Consider the following 19,124-nt stretch of genomic DNA (forward strand, 5'->3'; position numbering starts at 1 on the left):
GGGCAGCCTTACGTCATTCTGCAGGAAACAAAAAGTGACTTCACTGATGCAGAAAATTCATAAATTAGAAGAGTTGGTATCATTTCAAAAACAAGCACTTAAGAAGGAAGGACTGTCGCCAATCTGCATAGGCTGGCCTGAGCAAGCGGCGCTAGGCTGAGCCAGCATCTTCAGGAGGAATGAATTAGCGGGCCCCCAGAAGGGGTTAGGGACAGCTGATGGGGAAAACAGAATAGCTACCCTAGCAGGTCTTACAGCCCTGGTACGCTCTACCAGACAGGTACTGGCATGTGACCCATAAATCAATACCATGGAGACAGGATGGTAGTTCTAGTGGTAGGATGGGTGTGAATCCAACCAAGGATTTTTTTTTTTTTTTTTTTTTTTTTAAGTAGTCAGGAGCGGACACTGACTCACTCAGAGTTAGGTATGAAACTCCGTGCTCAGATCCCATCTGAGGATCCATGTGATTTGGATCTTGATGCTGTGTCTGTATAAGCATGTGGGGGGAGGAGGCCCTCCCAGTGTGTTAGTGTTCAGCAAAGAGTATGGACTCTGGCTTCACCGTTTCCTAACCAGGCATGCAGGGGCTGGTTGCTTAGCCATGGAGCCCCAGTTCTATTCTCTCCACAGGGAAATAGAACCCAGGGCCCACCTGACAGCATTTGGAGGACTAATCGAGGTCAAGGGCTTACCCAGCTCTGTGCCTGGCATAGTGAAGTGTTTGGAAAGGTTCACACTAATGTAAGTGTAGTAACTAGGCAGACCTTACGAGAGTTTAGTTGTTCTCCTTGACGTTGACATCTTCAGGTTGGTTGCTAATCTTTGGCAACTGATCAGTCCTTCCTTAGTACGCCACTTGAGGACTCTAGTTTGAAACTGGTTGGTATTACAGGCTTACAGGCTATGCTTGCAAAAGTTTGGCGATGCGGGTGGGGTCGGGTTATCTTCCTTCAGTCTTCCCCCTCGCTGCCTCTCAAGATGGAGAGGGTGCTGGATCTGTAGTCTCCCCTGGCCCCTGCCTATATCCCCTTCCATCTCTCTTCTCTTCCCATCTGCTCCCTTTCATTTTTGCTTCTTATCTTCTCTCGGCATGTTTTTCCTAAAGCAAAGATGGGAGGGGTAGTCCTGGTGGGAAGTATAGGCATCAGCTTTTCATCAAAGTGGTTCAAGTCTGAAGGTCACCCGCAACCTCTACCATCATCAGCACTATCTCCCGCTGAGGCCTGTCCTCCTTACTGGACCTGTAAGCCACTCCTTCCTCAAATGTCTTATTTTCCCATGGCTGGAAAGTATAGAGGGATCTATGGTCATTTGGGAGATGGCTGGGCAGGACACTGTTAACATCCACTCAGGGCTTCTTTCCCTGGGGCCAGATTGGGGGACAGTGCTGCTGTTCGGAGCTGAGGCAAGTGTTGGCTCACATGAGAGCATTAGAAATTAGAGTTGGTTTGTTGTGTTTTAAGTTCTGGTTGTTCACTGCCTAAGCTCATCTAAGTCTGTATCTTTCGGCAGTCTCACTGTGAATACTTTAATAATGCTATTTTGGGACTGATAAGTGTAGTGCAGTTAACCCTTGAAGAACACGGGGATTAGGGTCCCTGACACCCTGCACAGCCGAAAATCTGTATATAACTTTTGACTCCCCAAAAACTTAATGAGTAATAACCCACTGTCGACCAGAAGCCTTACTGATAATGGTTGATTAACACATATTTTGCATGCTATATGTATTAGATAATGGTATTCTTACAATAAATTGGGGGAAAGAAAATATTATTTAAAAAATCACGAGGAAGTTCAAACTTGTGTTGTTCAATGTTCAGCTTTATTTCTGTTCTCTGGCTGTGCTTAGGAACTGAGGATCAAAAATTATTCTTTTTTTTTTTTAAGATTTTATTTTTAAGTAATTCTTCACCCAACATGGGGCTCAAACTCACAACCCCAAGATCAAGAGTGGCATGCTATACTGATTGAGCCATCTAGGCATCTCCAAAAATTATTCTTGATAGTAGAAACAAGTTAATTTTTCACTAGTTTAAGATTATTTCGGGTACAGAGAAGATTAACATGGCCCCTAATCAAGGATGACATGCAAATCCAAGAGGCATTCCATATTTGGAAAAAAAAAAAAAAAAGATTATCTCAGGGTAGATACTAAAATTTACCCTCTCTGGAATACCACATTTCTTAATTTGTAGTAACAAGTTGAATGTCAGTTGACCACATTATGCTGTGTTAGAACAAGCATAGAAAATCCCTGTGATCTGCCTGATTGAACTCTTTCACTCTTTCCCTGTTAACCAGACTTCAAACTTAGAATAGAATCAGGTCAGAGCCGAGAAGCCTTTTTTTTGAGACAGAGAGCATGAGTTGGGGGCGTAGCAAAAGGGAGAGGGACAAGCAGATTCTGTGCTGAGTGTAGAGCCCCACACTTGATCCCAGGACCCTGAGGTCATGACCTAAGCCGAAATCAAGAGTTGGATGTTAACCAACTGAGCCACCAAGGCGCCCCAAGAAGGTATTTGAGAGAGAGAGCAAGCACGAGAGGGGGAAGGTCAGAGGGAGAAGCAGACTCCACCGCTGCGCAGGGAGCCGGATGTGGGACTCAATCCCCCGACTCCAGGATCATGACTGAGCTGAAGGCAGTCGCTCAACCAACTGAGCCACCCAGGTGCCCCCAAAAAGTTATTTTAAAAAGCAAAACAAAACAAAAAACAGAACATAAGAATATGCCCATTCTAAACACATTTAGATCCTTAATATGGAGAAGCCCCTAGTATATGTAGGATATTATCCAGTTGCAAATGAAATGAAAGGAAAACATTTATATAGAGCTTGCTAAGTGTCAGGCAACCGTCTAACTACTTTGCACATATTAATTTCTTCAACCCTCATAACGACCCTGTGCGGCGGGCATGACATAGAGGCAGCATTGCTTAGTGATTAGGAAAACATCTACTCTCAGATGTGTTTGCTAGCCTTCAAATTCAGGAAAGGCAAAGATACTGTGGGCTGAGATGGAAGGAATGAGGCTTCATGAATAAAATGGAAGTCCTTGTCCTTCAGAGGATTTATTTTTGCTACCTTATTCTTTAAAAAAGAAAACATAAGCTAAGAATCGTTGATGGCGGCGACTATAATAGTTCTCAGTTTCTTATGCAAATAGAGTTTTACTTAGGTATTGTGATGTTATGACATTGCATAGCAAACATCCTTTGGATAACGTGGGACCGTCCATCCCATTGACCCAGCGTAGCACATGTGTTACCTGGATGTAGACACCACAGCCACAGACATAAGATGGTGTGCACTGCTGATTTCCATTGGATACCGGTTCTTTGGAGGGGCTGTGGTCGGAGTCAAAGGAGGTTAAGAAAAATATAATAATATTTTTTATAATATTCATGCTAGATATATGGTACACATTTTAGTTTCACTTCCCTTTTGGGAAGTGTTTGCTCTGGGAGCACATTCTACAGAAGGAAGAGACTTTCTGTGAAGGCCTACATTTTTGGTATCTCTAACGTGAAGAGGATTTATATAGCTCACCTTGCCTCGTTATTATTAGTAACCTTGAAAGTATAACACATGTCACTATTTCTGGTGGCTCCGTAACCCAGATTACAAATTCAGCATTTCTTCAGGGACTCCTGTTTTATGTCAGGGAAGACATATGATCTGAAAACAACTTAGCAGTCATTTAATTACACATGGCGCCCTTTGCACTAAAGAGCATTTCAAGTGGGACTTTTCCTCTTGTTCCTTCTAGTGCTGCAGAAAAATGCAACAAAAAACTCGGAAACCTTGAATGTTGGTGTTGGGCTCCTTACAAAGAAAACTGTTTCATGTTAAGTTTTCTGTTCATTATTAGGTAGCCGACCATGTATGTATGGACAAAAGGGTAAGTGTAAGGGGACAGATGGTAAAATAATCATTCTCCCTTCGGAGAAGTACGGCATGGATGTCTTCATGGTCAAAAATCTCCTACTAGTGATAACAATTAACAGGGTATCGTAACACCTACCAGGTGATTACTGTGCGGGGCGTAGGCTCGCAAAGTATTGTAGGACGATGTAGACAAGAGAACAATACAGAGAAAAGTACAACCAGGGGTATTATTATTACATTGCAAGCTTTGCGATTTGAATGTGATACAAATGAACGAGTCAGACTCTGCTTTGTGATTTTTTTCTCTGCTCATATAATGAGAAAATTGCCTCCTTATGGGCTACACCTAGAAATATTTGCTTAATATGATGCATTAATGAAACATGTGAAAGTGCTTATCTAGCATAAAACTAGGGGACTCTCGGTATCCGTTTTGTCTTTGCAGAATGAAAGTGCCCTTGTGAAAGAAAAAGAGCTGTCAATCGAGCTTGCAAACATCAGGGATGAAGTTGGTAAGTAGGGCATTGACAATGAGGAGCCTAAAGACTGTCTTTTCCTGATACCTGTGAATGTGTGTTAACAAAAGCAATTATGTCTCCTGTGATCAGCCAGGGCAGGGCTGCCTGGAAAAATGAAGCATCTTCCCCAGCACAGCGGGTGGGTTAGGGAAGCCTTGTAGGGAGCCGTAATTTGTTTGTCTCTGTTGTTACAAGGACAGCTTCATAAACAGTTCATGGGCGGAACTAATCTGGCCTCGACTGCACTCTTTGCAGATGGCAGCACGCACATCCGTCTGTGTGGTGTGCTGGGAGCAGTACCCCTGCGTATTGGTACCCCCGGCGCAGGCAGAGCTCCAAAGGAAGCAGCAGAGCTTTGCTGAGTAACACGAGGTGCTCTCTGCAGTCTATCTCTGCGGATATCCCAAGGCTTCTTGCTACCGTAGCCATGAGACACGCTATGATATAAAATGAGATCGGAAACATGAGCCTGGACGGATTAAACACGCTAGGGTTCATGTCGAAACTCCTAGTCTTTGGCTAGCTTATGGTATAGCTCACTCTGAACCAGAAGAGACCTTGCAGATGACAGGATGATCCCCAGACTGGGGGTGTCCGAGACTTGGATGGGCTCTCACCTCTAACCTAAAGAGCAGACCAAGTATTTTCCATGTTCCAATTTCTTTTTTTTCCCCTCAAGGTTCTATTTATTTATTTGACAGAGAGAGAAAGCACAAGTAGGCAGAGCAGCATGCAGAGGAAGAAGCAGACTCCCTGCTGAGCAGGTGGGGTGGGCCCAGATGCGGGACTCAATCCCAGGACTCTGGGATCATGACCTGAGCCAAAGGCAGCTGCTTAACTGACTGAGCCACCCAGGCAGCCCTCTGTGTTCCAATTTCTTGATCCCATTTGTCTCTTGGGGATGTGTTCGTCTGTCTCCCCAGGAATCAGTCAGCAAAGGTGAAATTAGGGTGGCCTTTCCCCCTTGGCCTGCTCTCTTCTCTTTACAGAGAACACTTCACCTGCAACCCATGTGGTCATGCGGGCAGCCCGCCAAGCACAGGTGTGGCTCCCTTCACAAGTGAAGGGACCTAAACCATCCCAGCCATCCTTGCAGGTGGCACCGAACCTTTTTCTTCAGGCCAGCCATGCAAACAGGCCTTGAATCTGAAGCCCAGACTTCCCTGGGGAACGTGGGCCTGAGACGTGCAGTAGACCCCACAGTGATTTCCAAACACAGTTTTCCCTTCTCCCCTCCCCTTTATTTTTTCCCTTTTTTTAAAAAAAATTGAGGATTTCTACTTCACTGTGAGTTTCCTGCTTCTTTTGTCATTGAGATAGGTCAACAGTGGGCTTTTCTCCCTTCTGGGGAGAGCAGGCCCCTGTGGGAAAGCCATAAAGAGCCATTCCTCCTTCCTAGCCTTGCCTGTGTGTGATCCCTACCCAGCTGCAGGGGACCCCACCCCTGGCCATCCCCTGCAGTGTCTGAGCCCCTATACAGTAGGTTTCCCAAAGAAGGCCTGCGGAGCAGAGTGGAGTTTGTGAGAGGGGCTCCCGGGATGCCGAGGGCCACGAATGAGTGTGTTTCTCGAATGAGTTTTTAGATTGTCTGCGACTTAGTGGTTCTGAGCATGGGCTTTGCAGGCCAATGACCCAAGTTCAGGTCGAGCAAGTTGGCTAACCTCTCTGTCCCTCAGGTTCCCCTTCCTAAAAAGGAAAGTAGATTAAGGAGGGTAATGCTGATGAAGCAGTCTGTAAAGGAGATTCCCTATTAGTTGTGTAGCACCTTGAATCTGAAAATAGAGGACAAAATCTTCCACTGTCACCTGAATTTCTCCCCAGAGCGATGCCGGCAGCCCCACGGATAAGCTTTGGTTCTGGGATGTGCACCCTGATCCTACCAGATGGGATGTGTCCAATCCAGTGCCGCTTCCCTCTGCCCTTTCCTGAAGCTTCTGAAGTCAGCAGGAACCACGCAAGGAGTACACTGAGTTTTTGTATTTCAGTCTTATTTGATGTCTGCCGTAGCGCTAAGAATAGAACCAGAAATCATCTGCCAAATGAATCAATGGTGAGATGGCGGTGCAGAAGGCCTTGGCAACAGCAGGGCCTGGACCATTCTACCCCTCACTCAGCCCAGTGGATGCTTCGGCTGCAACTTCCTTAGCCAATGCAGAGCCTGCATTTGTGAGAGAAGACAGACAGTGCAGTGTGGGGAGCTACTGTGAACTCTAAGGTCCGCGAGTTCTCAGATCTTGGCCAGCAGGGCATATCCCCGAAGGAAAAAGGGAACTAAGCTTATAAAGTTGATTTTAGAATGGTCGTCTAGAGATTGCCCATCTAGAGGTGGGCAATCCTGTCTCCTTACCACCAGCCCTGTCAGCAGAATCAGATGGGGGCCATTGGAGTGGGGCATCATGTGGGGTCATGAAGGGCAGCAGGGGGGAGGCTGGGGGGAGCTGGAATTTCCATGTGTTGTGAAATCAGACATGGAAGAGGGAGAAGCAGCAACCAACCAGAATGGTTTAGAAGTCTTTACTGCAGATCTCAGAACAGGGCTGGCCTGTGCCCCAGATCTAAACAATCCACTCAAACCTGTTGTATTTGAACCCTGAATTCCAAAAGCCTCTCCTCATAAGTACACATCAGTTGTTTACATCCTTGGTGGGAATAAATGCAATCAAAGGGTTTTGGTATCTAGATAGAATCCCCTTAGCTGGTGGAGGGGTTGGTGGGGAGAGGTGGGTCTCAGCCCTGGGGCATATTAGAATCACCTGCAATGCTTTTTAAAATAACAGTTCCCAAGACCTCTAGAGCAATAGAATCAAAATATTTGAGAATGGGGCTTGGGTTTTTTTGTTTTGCTTTCCTTTAATTCCCAGCTGTTTATAAAGTACAGTGAAATTTGAGAACCAATGAACTACATTGAAGGAATGGGGATTTCTGATCAGAGACAAGGAGTGGGCTGTAGGGAATTTGGGGTAGTCCTGGGAGGGTGGGGTTGCCCCAGTGGAGAGCTTTGGGCAGCTAGAAAGCCTAGGGAAAGAAGCCCAGGTGGGAGGGGAAAGGGTACAGAAAGGAAAGATGCAGAGGACAAATTCTACCTGCTCTGAAATTATGCATAGAGTTGGCCCGAGTCCCAGAAAAAGGAAAAGAATATCCTCCCCCTTTCTTCACCTTGGCCTGTCAGGCTAGGGCTGTCCATCTCTGAGTCCCCTCCCAGCTAGGTTAGATGGGCTTTCGAACCAACCACAGAAATTAATCCCCTGGTGTGTCTGCTGGCACACTTCATATTTACAATACATTCCCAATTGTGACATGTCTGGTAGAGCTACCACAGAATCTTCTAGAAGTTATATATTTTGACTAGTGCTTCAGTCAGAGGTTTTGATGTGTGTTATCCCACACTGATGGAGAATTCTGATTATAATAGTTTTTTTAAGTAGGGACTCAATTTACATAAACTTCAAGAACATCTCCTAACGCGTGATGTTTTCTGACATGAGGTGTATGGGAGATTTTTCCATACTGACTAGGTGTCCAACAACTGAATCCAATTCTAACACTAACTGTCCAGGGTTAGGGCATCCCCACAGGCTAAGGACCACTCTCACAAGGCCCACCCCACTTTGGATGCTGGTCACACGCTCCAGGGGCCACCTGTGCTGCTAAACAACTGGCTTCAAATCCAGGGGTTTCCACCACCCCCTTCGCAGGTCCAGTAATTCACCAGAGTGACTTACAGAGCTCAGGAAAACACGTGACTTGCATGCATTAGAAAGGACACAACTCAGGAACAGCCAAACATAAGACTTGCACAGTTGCGTAGGACGCGTATTTGGGGCCCGGGGCTAGGGGGTCCAGGAACTTCTGTGTCCTCTCCAGATAGCTTACTCTCTGCCAGTTCCCTGATGCGTTGGCCAGCCTGGAAGGGTGTTTATAACCCAGTCTCAAGCTTCCCTTCTCCCTGGTTGGGTTATTGAACACCTAGGGTAGATAAAGCACAGGCCAGGCAGGGTCACCATGGATGGTGGGGTCATTTGTACCCTGCAATGGGGCATCCCCCTCTTAGTAGAGAATGACATGCATCCACATTTCAGCCACTCTGTGCCACAGCCACAGCCACCCACCCTGTGCCCGGGCTTGGGGCCATTCCCACCAGAGGAAGGAGCACTTCTTTTGGTTTTGCACAAAGGTAACAAGAGGGCTAGCTGTGACCTAGAGCTATATACTGGTCAGTGGTGACCAAGACTCACTCGTGTCCTCAGGTAGCTTACAATCGAAGCTCCATGGAGGAGGGCCTGTCTGAGATGGACTTTGCAGGATGACTAGGATCTGGATAGATGCCTATAGGAAAGGAAAGAGCACAATTCCTGAGCACCTACTACCCTGCTGCCCCAGTGAATGACCAGAGCACAGGCCTGGCCCATTCTGCACACCTATGGAAAGAAAAAGTCTACTTGTTTCCTCTTTTCATGGAAAGAAAGAATGAAAGAAAGAAAGAAAGAGAAAGGGAGGAGAAAGACTTTCCATAGTTACCATTTAATAGTTATATGAAACCTTTAATCATGCTGCCAAACTAGAAGTTACATCTCTCCTTGGAGCCCTTAGATTTTCCCCTTTTTTGCTATTATTTGCAGTGTTATGCAAATTACTGTTTTCCTCATGTCATTTTCTTGGGAATATAGTCTCAAAGTGTGGACGAATCATTTGGATAGATTTCACGTTTGTTCTAAACTCATCTGTATGTGACAGATCCTTGATATTTTTTCTATAAATCAAGATAAAAGATTATGGTGGATTTAGTCTCCGTGTAGCGAGGTTGCCTTATAAAGAGGAAATTCCATCAGTATTTCTCTCTGCCCTCTCCCTCCCTCCTTTCCTTCTCCTCTCTCGCCCCCTGTCTCTTCTCTTCTCTCTCTCTCTCTCTCTCTCACACACACACACACACACACACACCTGAGAAGAAACCGGAATCCCCGATTGTGTACCCGGGTGAAGTTTGGGGTGGCGAATTTTGTGGTCTAGGAGTCGAGTCCCTGCGGAGTGGCTAAAATTGCTATCATCTGTGTTACGTCATGTCTCCTGTGGATGTGGAGACAAGGCTCTCAGCTCATCCTCCTCTTGAAAGCTTCTCATCCTCAAGTCACCCTTCAGGGACTAGGGGTCTTACCTTGTGTTTGGAGTTGACCTTAACTGGGGCTGTCCTCAGAAGAGCCAAGCAGTAGTGATTGTGGGATGAAGGACATTTTAGATCTCCAGGGAACCAGAATCCAGCACCACATCCAGGGAAGGAAGAGCAAAGAGGCTAGAAATAGCTATTTGATTTTTTTAATCACTTTTTTAAAATTCCCAGAAAATGTAGTTCTTAAAATATAAGCCTCAATTTTTAGATAGAGTGGTGCTCTCCAAATGGGGAAGTCAAATAATGAATAATTGAAGGGTCATGCTTATATTTGTAAATGCTGAAATAGATTTATAAGCTGTTCTTCTTAGACGCAGATTATCTTCTTTCGAGATCTTATGCTTCAAGTTACTGACCACAGGTGGGTGGGTATTTATGGTCCTCTCTCCAGCAAGACTGCCTTACTAGGAAACCTGAACCTTAAGAAAAGTATGAATTCCTTAAAAACATATCTATGAATTAGATGAACTCCACCAGATAGAAAAAACATATGCCGTGCACATCTGGCTTTAAACTGAGCCTTCTGGCTCACACTCCCAGGTGCACTGATGCTCACTCAGCCAGAAGTCCTGCAGGTTCAAGGTGGAACAACACTAACCCCACTGTACTCCTTCCCCTGGATTCCTGCCTCAGGTCTGCACAAAGCTGGGACTCTCTGATTTGGTGTGAAATTGCCTCTCGTCTTCAAAGCTCTCGATCACCCCAGTAGCCCTCCTTTTGGCTTTATTTACCTGCCACTGCCCCCAAGCCGTAATGCTGGTGGACAGAGCCACCTTCTGCTTCCGGTGCGTCTTCCATCACCAGCTCTCAGACCCTCCTCTCTTGACCTTGTTACAAGCAATGTCTGTTCTAGCTATCCCCATCCCAAGTCCGACACACAGGTTTTATTTTTCTGCCAGCTTCAGACTTAAGATAGACTTCGCCTTTTTATCTCTCTTGAACACTTTAAAAACACTTAACATGAAATATAGTTTAAAAAAAGCATGCAGGGGCACCTGGGTGGATCTCTGTCAAATAAATAAACTCTTAAAAATAAATAAATAAATAATAAATTAAAAAAGCATGCAATGTTTAACAAAGCAATCACTCTGGCTAAGTTTCTAAGGTATTATAGAGAAAGCTAAATTATTAAATACACATTTTGATTCAAGTCAGCTTATTGAAACAAAGCAAAAAAATACTTAAATGTTTTCTATGATTTAAAAAAGGAGATATTAAAGAATTGTGAGTGTTTTGATATAAAGGTATATAGAAATCTAAGTTTGTGGCAGTAAGCACTGAGGTGTTATTTATTATGCTCTTTTTTTTTTTAAGATTTTATTCATTTATTTGACAGACAGAAATCACAAGTAGGCAGAGAGGCAGGCAGAGAGAGAGGAAGGGAAGCAGGCTCCCCGCTGAACAGAGAGCCGGACGCGGGGCTCGATCCCAGGACCCAGGGATCATGACCTGGGCCAAAGGCAGAGGCCTAACCCACCGAGCCACCCAGGCGCCCCTATTTATTATGCTCTTAAGTTCCTAACTAGAGTAGGTTTTTCAGTTTATTTTCATTTATAACTAGCAACACACACCTACACCTACCCACCGCTGGAAGTATATTTGTGAGATGATTTTATGTATGAAATGTCTTTTGGTTTTATGATCACAAGACCTTGTCTTTACGTAGTGCTTATACTTAGCAAGCTCTATTACATGATATGTCTTTTGTGTGTGTGTTTGTGTATATTGGACAAAATAGACTTTTTTTTTATTATGTTATGTCAGTCACTGTACCGTACATCATTAGTTTTGCAGTGTTCCAAGATTCATTGTTTGCGTGTAACACCCAGTGCTCCTGTAATACGCGCCCTCTTAATACCCATCACCAGGCTCACCTATTCCCCCACCCCCTCCCCTCTAAAACCCTTATTTTTTTTCTGAGTCCATAGTCTCTCATGGTTCATCTTCCCCTCCAATTCCCTGCCTTCATTTGTCCCTTCGTTCTCCTAATGTCCTCTGTGTTATTCCTGACATTTCACAAATAAGTGAAACCATATGATAATTGACCTTCATGATATGTCTTATTTACTTCTTCAGACAACTCAATGAAGTAGGTGTTGGTATTTTTATTTTATAGGAACTTGAGGTTCAGAAGGATTAAGTGACTTCCCTAAGTGTATACAGCTGGTTTGGGCGGAGTCAGGTTCTGGAATTCTAAGTTTACCGTGGCTTCCCCACCCCCACCCCCATTTTGGTTTTTGGTCATTTTTAATTCAAGCAATTGAATTAATCAATTCAAATTGAAAAATCAAATAAACAAAGTAAAATAGCTGCTTCTCCCACTTCTATACAACTTTCCCACAGAACTGTAAGAGATGTTAGTATAAATCTGTCAAAATATGAATTACAGTGTAATTATATAACACTGTGATAGTAATTAGCCTGAGACTATATCCATTAAGATTGAGTTCAGGACAAATAACAGACTCCTCCCAAAATGGTAGCTTCCTCAAGATAGATGGTTTTTCCTTTTTCTTCCCTCTCATGTAAAAGTCAGGAGGTAAGCACCCATGGGCAGGTATGGTTTTACACTACAAAGTCCCCAGGCGACCCAGGTCTCTTACAGCTCACTGATGTACCACCCCAAGACTGTGCCCATTTTCCTCATGGCCCAGTGTGACAGTTGGTGCGATAGTCGTTATATTTATATTCCAGGTAATAGGATGGAGGAAGGAATGAACAAAGAAACAGAGCACGTGGGTCAGCTGTCTCTGGGGGAAAGTTTCCAGGATCTATACTGCAGTTTGTATCCCATTGGCCAGAACTAAATTCCAAGGCAAACCTTGCCACATCAGACTGGGAAATGTGATTTTTTTTCTTGGTGACCTTGGTGAATTATTTTGTTACTAAGAAGAAGGGGAGAATGTGTGTTGGGGGCTGTTATCAGCATGTGCTAGGGGGTCCCCATTGCCTTCATTTAGTGAGATGGAGGGAACAGTCCTGTCGCACCAGGCGATTGAGAGCAAAGGATCTAGCAGAGTGTTTGGCAGAATAGTGGGGGCTCAGTGTGTTATAATTCCCTTAAATGTCAGATTGGATTCTGTCTTCCTTCCTTTCACAGCTTTAAAAAACCTGAGTCAAGTTGCAAAACCAAGAAGATATCTCAGAAAAAATAATGAATCTTGGGATCACAAAAATATAATGCACATTTTCTGATTTATAAAAATATATCTTCTAAGCACACCAATTAAAAGACAGTTTTGTCAGATTGGATTTAAAAAAAAAAAGTAAGGCACAGCTATGTGCTGCTTAAAAGAAACACATTTCAAATATAAAGACATAAATAACCTAAAACTAAAAGGATGGGGAAAAGATACGCTGTGCTAACACCAATCAAGAATTGAAATGTCTGTGTTAATATCATGCAAAGTAACTGTCAGAACAGTAAATTACCAAAAGATAGTGACAGAAGAGTCAGCTGACCAAGAAGACATAACAGTACTTACTACCGATGTAATTAACAATAGAGTTTCAAATTACATGCAACAAAAATGAATAGAACTGAAAGGAGAAATAGACAAATCCACAATTAAGTTTGGAGACTTCCCTCTTCTCTCAGTATCGATAGGATAAGCAGGAAGAAAATCAGTAGAGGTACAGAAGACCTGAACAACACTATCAACCAACTTGACCTAATTGACCTTGATATGACTTTCCATCCAACAAGCAGAACACGCATTCTTTTCAAATACACATGGAACATTAAGCAACATAGAATATATTCTGGGCCATAAAAGAAACCTCAACAAATATAAAAGAAGTGAAATCATACTAAATGTTTTGGACTATAACAGAACTAGACAATTAATCCGTAACATGAAAATATCTGGGAAAACTCCAAGCATTTAGAAATTAAACAGCAGACTTCTAAATAACACACAGGTCAAAGAGGAAACCACAAGGTCAATTAGAAAATATATTGAACTGAATGAAAATAAAAACACGATATATCAAAATCCTTGGGATGCAAAACTCTCTCTGAATTGCAGAGTTGATATCTTATTAAATTTGCTGAACAAAGTGGGAGAGACCCAATATGTACTATCACTGACCTAGGCTCTCTGAAAAGGAGGTGAATAGTGTTATTTGAAAGAGAGTTTGATCTAACAGGTTTAGTCTCTTGTCAGAAACCAGAGCATGACAGTAGATCCTCAAACATACTGTTTTCTTTGCAAGATGAACCACTCAGCATGGCTGGGTTCTGGAAATGCATGCCCCTCTATAGGGAAATGATATTAGTTCTGAGCTGGGAAAAATTCAAACCAGTGATGTCAACTGACATGATTAGATTTTATTCCAGTAAATGTAATTTTATAAAGTCATTTTAGTTTCTATCCCAAATGGTGCTTACCAGTGCATAGTAATACCAAAACTGCAGACTCCCTTAAATATGCCAAAGGCTGGGTTTGGTTGCCATGGAAAATACACGATCAGCTACAATTTTACCAAACTGCTACTTTCTCTGAGACAATGATTTATTCCAATTGGCAGCAACATGTTTTTTTGATAGTTATAAAGGACTTTTAAGTCAATACACACAGAACATCCTAGTTATTTTTTGTGGAGATGTCCATTTGGTAATTCCCTAAAATATATACTATGAATAATGATAATTTTCTCTTCTGATACGTGTTAATATTTTTAAATCTGTCAGTTTAATCCTTAACTAACCTGAATTGACTGACTAGAATAGCTCGAGACACCAAGGGCTGCCCTGGATTACCCTGAGGATAAGTAACTTTTTGAAACTCAGAACCAGCTCCTTCCATAAAAGTTGTGACTTTATAAATCTGATATTTAAAGTGGCATATGGTTTACAAAGCCCTTTCCTATATTATTTCATTTGATCCTAATAGTAACCGTAAGAGATAGGTAAGATAGATAATGCCACCACTGTTTTAACAGTGAGTAAATGTTGCCCATAAAAAGTAGAAGCAAACTCCCAGTGACGTAACTGTAAAGAATGACAGGACTGGGTCCTTCTCTCATTCCACCATGCCCATAGCATGCTGCCTTTGTGTTATAAGATCTCAACTAATAGCGAGGGAAGATAATTAAAAAAATAAGAGAAAGACATGACGTGCTATCAATTTAACCTGAAAATTGCTGAAGAGCATTTTGCAAAATATGTATTTTAAATGACATACAAATTACGCAAGCATAATTGCTTCCCACTTGTGAATTTCTCATATGTGGATGCCCTCTTGTTTTTCTTTGTGTGGGGTACTCTGGCTCAGAGCTTAGTGCAGTGAATGTGGACCATTCACTGCATCACTTTATAAACTTAACTGAACCCAGAAGAGGTAGCCATCAGTGTTCCAGGAGTGGAAGGGGAATGTGATGTGATCTCTGATTTTGTGGGACCCTTATGTATTGGAGAGACAGACATAAGCAGATAATTAAAATCCAGTGTACTAAATAAGGGGCTAGAGGTCTGGGAGCTCAGAGCAGGGGTCGTAACCTAGGCAGGGAACCAGCAAAAGCTTTTTGGGGTAAAACAGCTGAGCTTACAGGAAATGAAGGAATGAAGAAGTGATTCTTCCATACACCAGATCAATTACAGAACCAGCATTAGTGATGTCATTTATTTAGTCTCTCCATTGGGAAATGGGAAAAGCAGTGAAGACAGATTTTCCATGTGGCTATTCCTAAGAAGAGGAAGGAATTTGGATTTATGAGATGAGTTGTGTTTATGAAACTCTTTAAATTATTTGCATAAAAAGCAAGGGCAGTGTTTGGGATATAAGACTCCAGTGATTCTCTTTTCACAGACTTTTTTTTTAACATTTCATTTTTCTTGTCTAATGACATGATGAGTTATTCTCGTGCATTCAAATAGCTACAAATATCACCAGGGCCGTATTCAGGTGTCCAAGAGTACTATTAATCTATTTGCTTAATTTGGCAGTTTATTTGAACAAAGTACCATAAATTACAGTATATTATATGCTTGTAATTCAGGTCACTCTTTTGATCAAAATTGACTTCTTCAGCTAGGTTTTGGGGAAGTGAATTCTGATGAAAAAGATGAAAAACAGACTATTTATGTGTTGCAAGTAACAAAATAAGGACTTACTAGGTTTCAGTAATAACAAACCTGATCATGAGCTCAGGGCTCCTTAGCATGACTATCTTCTTAAAAACAAAACAAAACAAAATTAAAATAAACCAAAAGCTCATGATGTCAAATATGGTCAGAGTTTAGCTAATCAGAATGATGGTACCAGGTGGAGAGACCAGACCAGCAGCTGAGTCCAGGGCATTTACTCTCGTGGGTCTGCTGTAATCCAGCTTTTTTTTTTTTTTTTTTTTGCAAGTATACCAAGAAGGACTCTGACTTTCAAGGAAACACTTTTAACTAAGTTCACTAGAGAGTGATGTGAAAACAAAAAATAACAGTTTACTATGGCAAATATATCCCTCATAGGCAGGTCTCTCTAGAAAGCTAAAATTCTAATAAGAAGACTGCTGAGTGGACCAAAGTAAAAAACTTACTGGAAATAATAATGGCATCTTGCTGAGATAGCCTTGGGCAGTCATCTCCATGACCTGTTCTTTCCTAGGACTCAGTTCTTAGCCGGGGATCCTATGGAAGGAGATAGAAGCCTATTAGCATCTCTTGGGGGTTTTACCAAATACCCATGTCCAGACTTCTGCTTCCAGCCACAGTACACTACTGGACTCAACTTCCCACTGCACACAGCCATAAAAACGGACAAAATATATGAGATTCCTGTTCCCAAGCACTGGGAGCACCACAGACCTGCTGTCCTTGAGAAAAAGGAAACATACAAAGTGAGTCTCATGTTCACCCCAGCTTTCTGCCTGGGGCCACTTCCCAGACTCTGGCACAGAGCAGGGCTTCAGAGATGGTGACCACCATCTCGCTTACCTGAAGAAGCAGATAGCAGAGTTCGAGCTGATTAAAATGGCTAGAAATTGTGGAACTAAGCCTGGCAAGGAATAAGTTGAGTAGAGGAGGGCCCCAGAAATTTGCATAGGGGTTTCCCATGTGTTCTTCAATGAAGGGTAGGTTGTGTGTGCACTGGGAAGCCTGGCAGAGAGCGGCTGCTGCAGGGCTGGGAGCTGAATGGTGGTGTCAGAGGTTGTGTCATGCTGGAAGACAATGGAATTCTAGCCCAGCCAAGGTGGAGAGATCTCTTGAGCAATCCTTCAAGCTCTGAGAAAGCCTAGGCTTTAGGAATAAGGGCCATGACCTGGTTGGAATAAGACCTTTCTCTAAGCCTAAAGACAGACTGAAACTGACCCACCCTAAAAAGAGTGAAACCAAGCCTGGTAGAATCAAAGGAGTCTAGTAATTTACCTGCCTGCAAGCAAAACACAACTCTCATTAAGGAAACTCCTCATGATCTATCACCCACAATGCTGAACATATAATTTTTAAAAATTAGACATACAAAGAAGCAGGACCCATAATCAAGGAAAAAGATGGTAGAAATGCATATTGGAATAACACAGATGTTGGAACTTTTATTATTTTATAATAGTAAAACCTATTATAAATATATTCAAGCACTTTTAAGAAAAGTAAGCAAACAATGAGTAAACTGGTAGGGAAACACAAGAGAGAAATGAAAACTCTAAAAAAGAGCCAAATGGAAACATTAGAACCCCAAAGTAGAGGCTCTGAAATGAAAAATCTGCTGGATAGGTCTTAGAGCAGACTGGAGACTGCAGGAAAAAGGGTCAGTGAATTGGAGAGAATCAGCAAATATTATCCAGTCTGAAGAATAGAGAGAAAGTTTGAAAATATGAGCAGAGTGTCAGTGACCTTTGGGACTCCATCAAGGATTGTATCAGGTGTGTAATTGGATTAGCAAAAGGAGGAGGGAGAGAGAAAAATTGGAGAGAAAAAATTCTTGAAAAATGGTGGGCATAGATGCCCTAAATTTGGTTTAAAAGAGCAACCCCCATGGGACACCTTGGTGGTACAGTCAGTTGATCATCTGACTCTTGGTTTCGGCTGGGGTCATGATCTTGGGGTTGCGAGATTGAGCCCCATGCCAGGCTGTGCGCTCAGTGGAGAGTCTGCTTGGGTTTCTCTCTACCTCTTCCTCTGCCCCCCGTTCTCTCTCTCTCTCTCTCAATTAGAAAAATAAACCTTTTTTAAAAAATTTAAAAAATAAGTAAAAGAGCAATCCACAGACCCAAGAAGCTAATGAACTTCAAACAGGATAAATACAAACATAAAAATCACACGTCAGCTCATTCTTGTCAACTACTGAAAACCAGAGATAAAAAGGAAATGTTCAAGGCAACTAGTTAAAGATACACATTACATACAGGGGAATGAGGAGATGAATGACAGGTAACCTCATCAGAAACAAAACAGGCCAGAAGGCACTGGAATGACATTTTTAAAGTGCTGAGAAAACAGAAAAGAAAAAAAAAATCAACAAAGAATTCTATACTGAGAAAAACATCCTTTGAAAATGGTAGGAATTTGGATGTACAGGACTAAATTTAGATTATCAAAAAGATAAACACGTGGATAAATATAAAAGTCTGTTCGTTTTGTTGTTCTTAATCTGTTTTCTTTTAAATGTTCAGTTTGATGATCTCTTGCTGTGAATACATTTATGTAACCACTGCCCCAAATAAGATTTATGACATTTACCTCCCTCCAGAAAGTTTCTTCATGCCTCTTTCCAGTCAGTTCCATCCCCCACCCCTATCTCTAAAGCAAGTACTTTCTCATTTCTGTCAACATAGATCAGTTTTTGCCTGTTCTGGGAACTCCTATAAATGGGATCAGATATTTTATACTCTTCTGTTCCTAGATGCTTTTCTTCCACATAAGAGGTTCATCCACATAGCTGAGTAAATCGGCGGTGTGTTCCTTTTTATTGCTTAGTATGTTCCATTTGCATGAGCACGCCAAAATCAATCTGTCCTTGTGTCTGCGGATGGACATTTGGATTGTTATTTTTTTTTTGCTCTCATAAATAAGGCTGTTAGGAATATCCTTGCACAATCTTGTGTTTTCTTTCTCTCAGCTAAGTTCCCACATTATAAATTACTGGGTCATAGGATAGATGTGCGCGTCACTTTAGGAGAAAGTGCCAAACAGTTCTCGAAATGTTTGTACCATTTTGCGAGATGCTCAACAGTGAGAGTTCCAGTTTCTCCCTGTCCTGTCAACATTTGGTATTGTTAGTAATTCTGTTGTTACTGTTTTAGCCATTCTAGTGGGTGTGAAGGCTATCTCATTGTGGTCTTTATTTGCATTTCCCTGTTCACTAGTGATGTTGAAGATTTTTTATGTGCTAAATGGCAATTTGAATATCTTTTGTGAAGTGTTGGTTGCCCATTTTTTGGAGAGTTCTTTGTCTTTTTACTGGACAGCTGCCACCCCCTTCACCTGGGCACACAGACTCAAGGTTGCCAAGAGCCTTCCTGGAGCCCCACTCATTTGTGTTTGTGACCTGTCTTCTAAATTGCAGCACTTACAGACTGACTCAGAATGGTCTACAGTCATGAATAGGAAAAAC

At 42.5% G+C, this 19,124-nt stretch overlaps 1 protein-coding gene and 1 non-coding gene across 4 annotated transcripts in view; both read left to right on the forward strand.

Annotated features, from left to right (window-relative positions):
• Positions 1 to 19,124, forward strand: part of MTUS2 (microtubule associated scaffold protein 2) — a 589,185-nt gene that overhangs the window by 525,273 nt on the left and 44,788 nt on the right. For all 3 annotated transcript variants that reach the window (XM_047723045.1, XM_047723044.1, XM_047723046.1), the window contains one exon: positions 4,337 to 4,403. In XM_047723045.1, coding sequence (XP_047579001.1) covers positions 4,337 to 4,403 — 67 coding nt within the window. The remainder of the gene's footprint in view (positions 1 to 4,336; positions 4,404 to 19,124) is intronic.
• On the forward strand, positions 2,018 to 2,122 carry LOC125096621 (U6 spliceosomal RNA). The gene has a single exon (XR_007126295.1). It is a non-coding gene; the product is annotated as a U6 spliceosomal RNA (small nuclear RNA).

This window comes from Lutra lutra, chromosome 3 (assembly GCF_902655055.1).
Source record: "Lutra lutra chromosome 3, mLutLut1.2, whole genome shotgun sequence".
NCBI classification, from domain to species: Eukaryota; Metazoa; Chordata; class Mammalia; order Carnivora; family Mustelidae; genus Lutra; species Lutra lutra.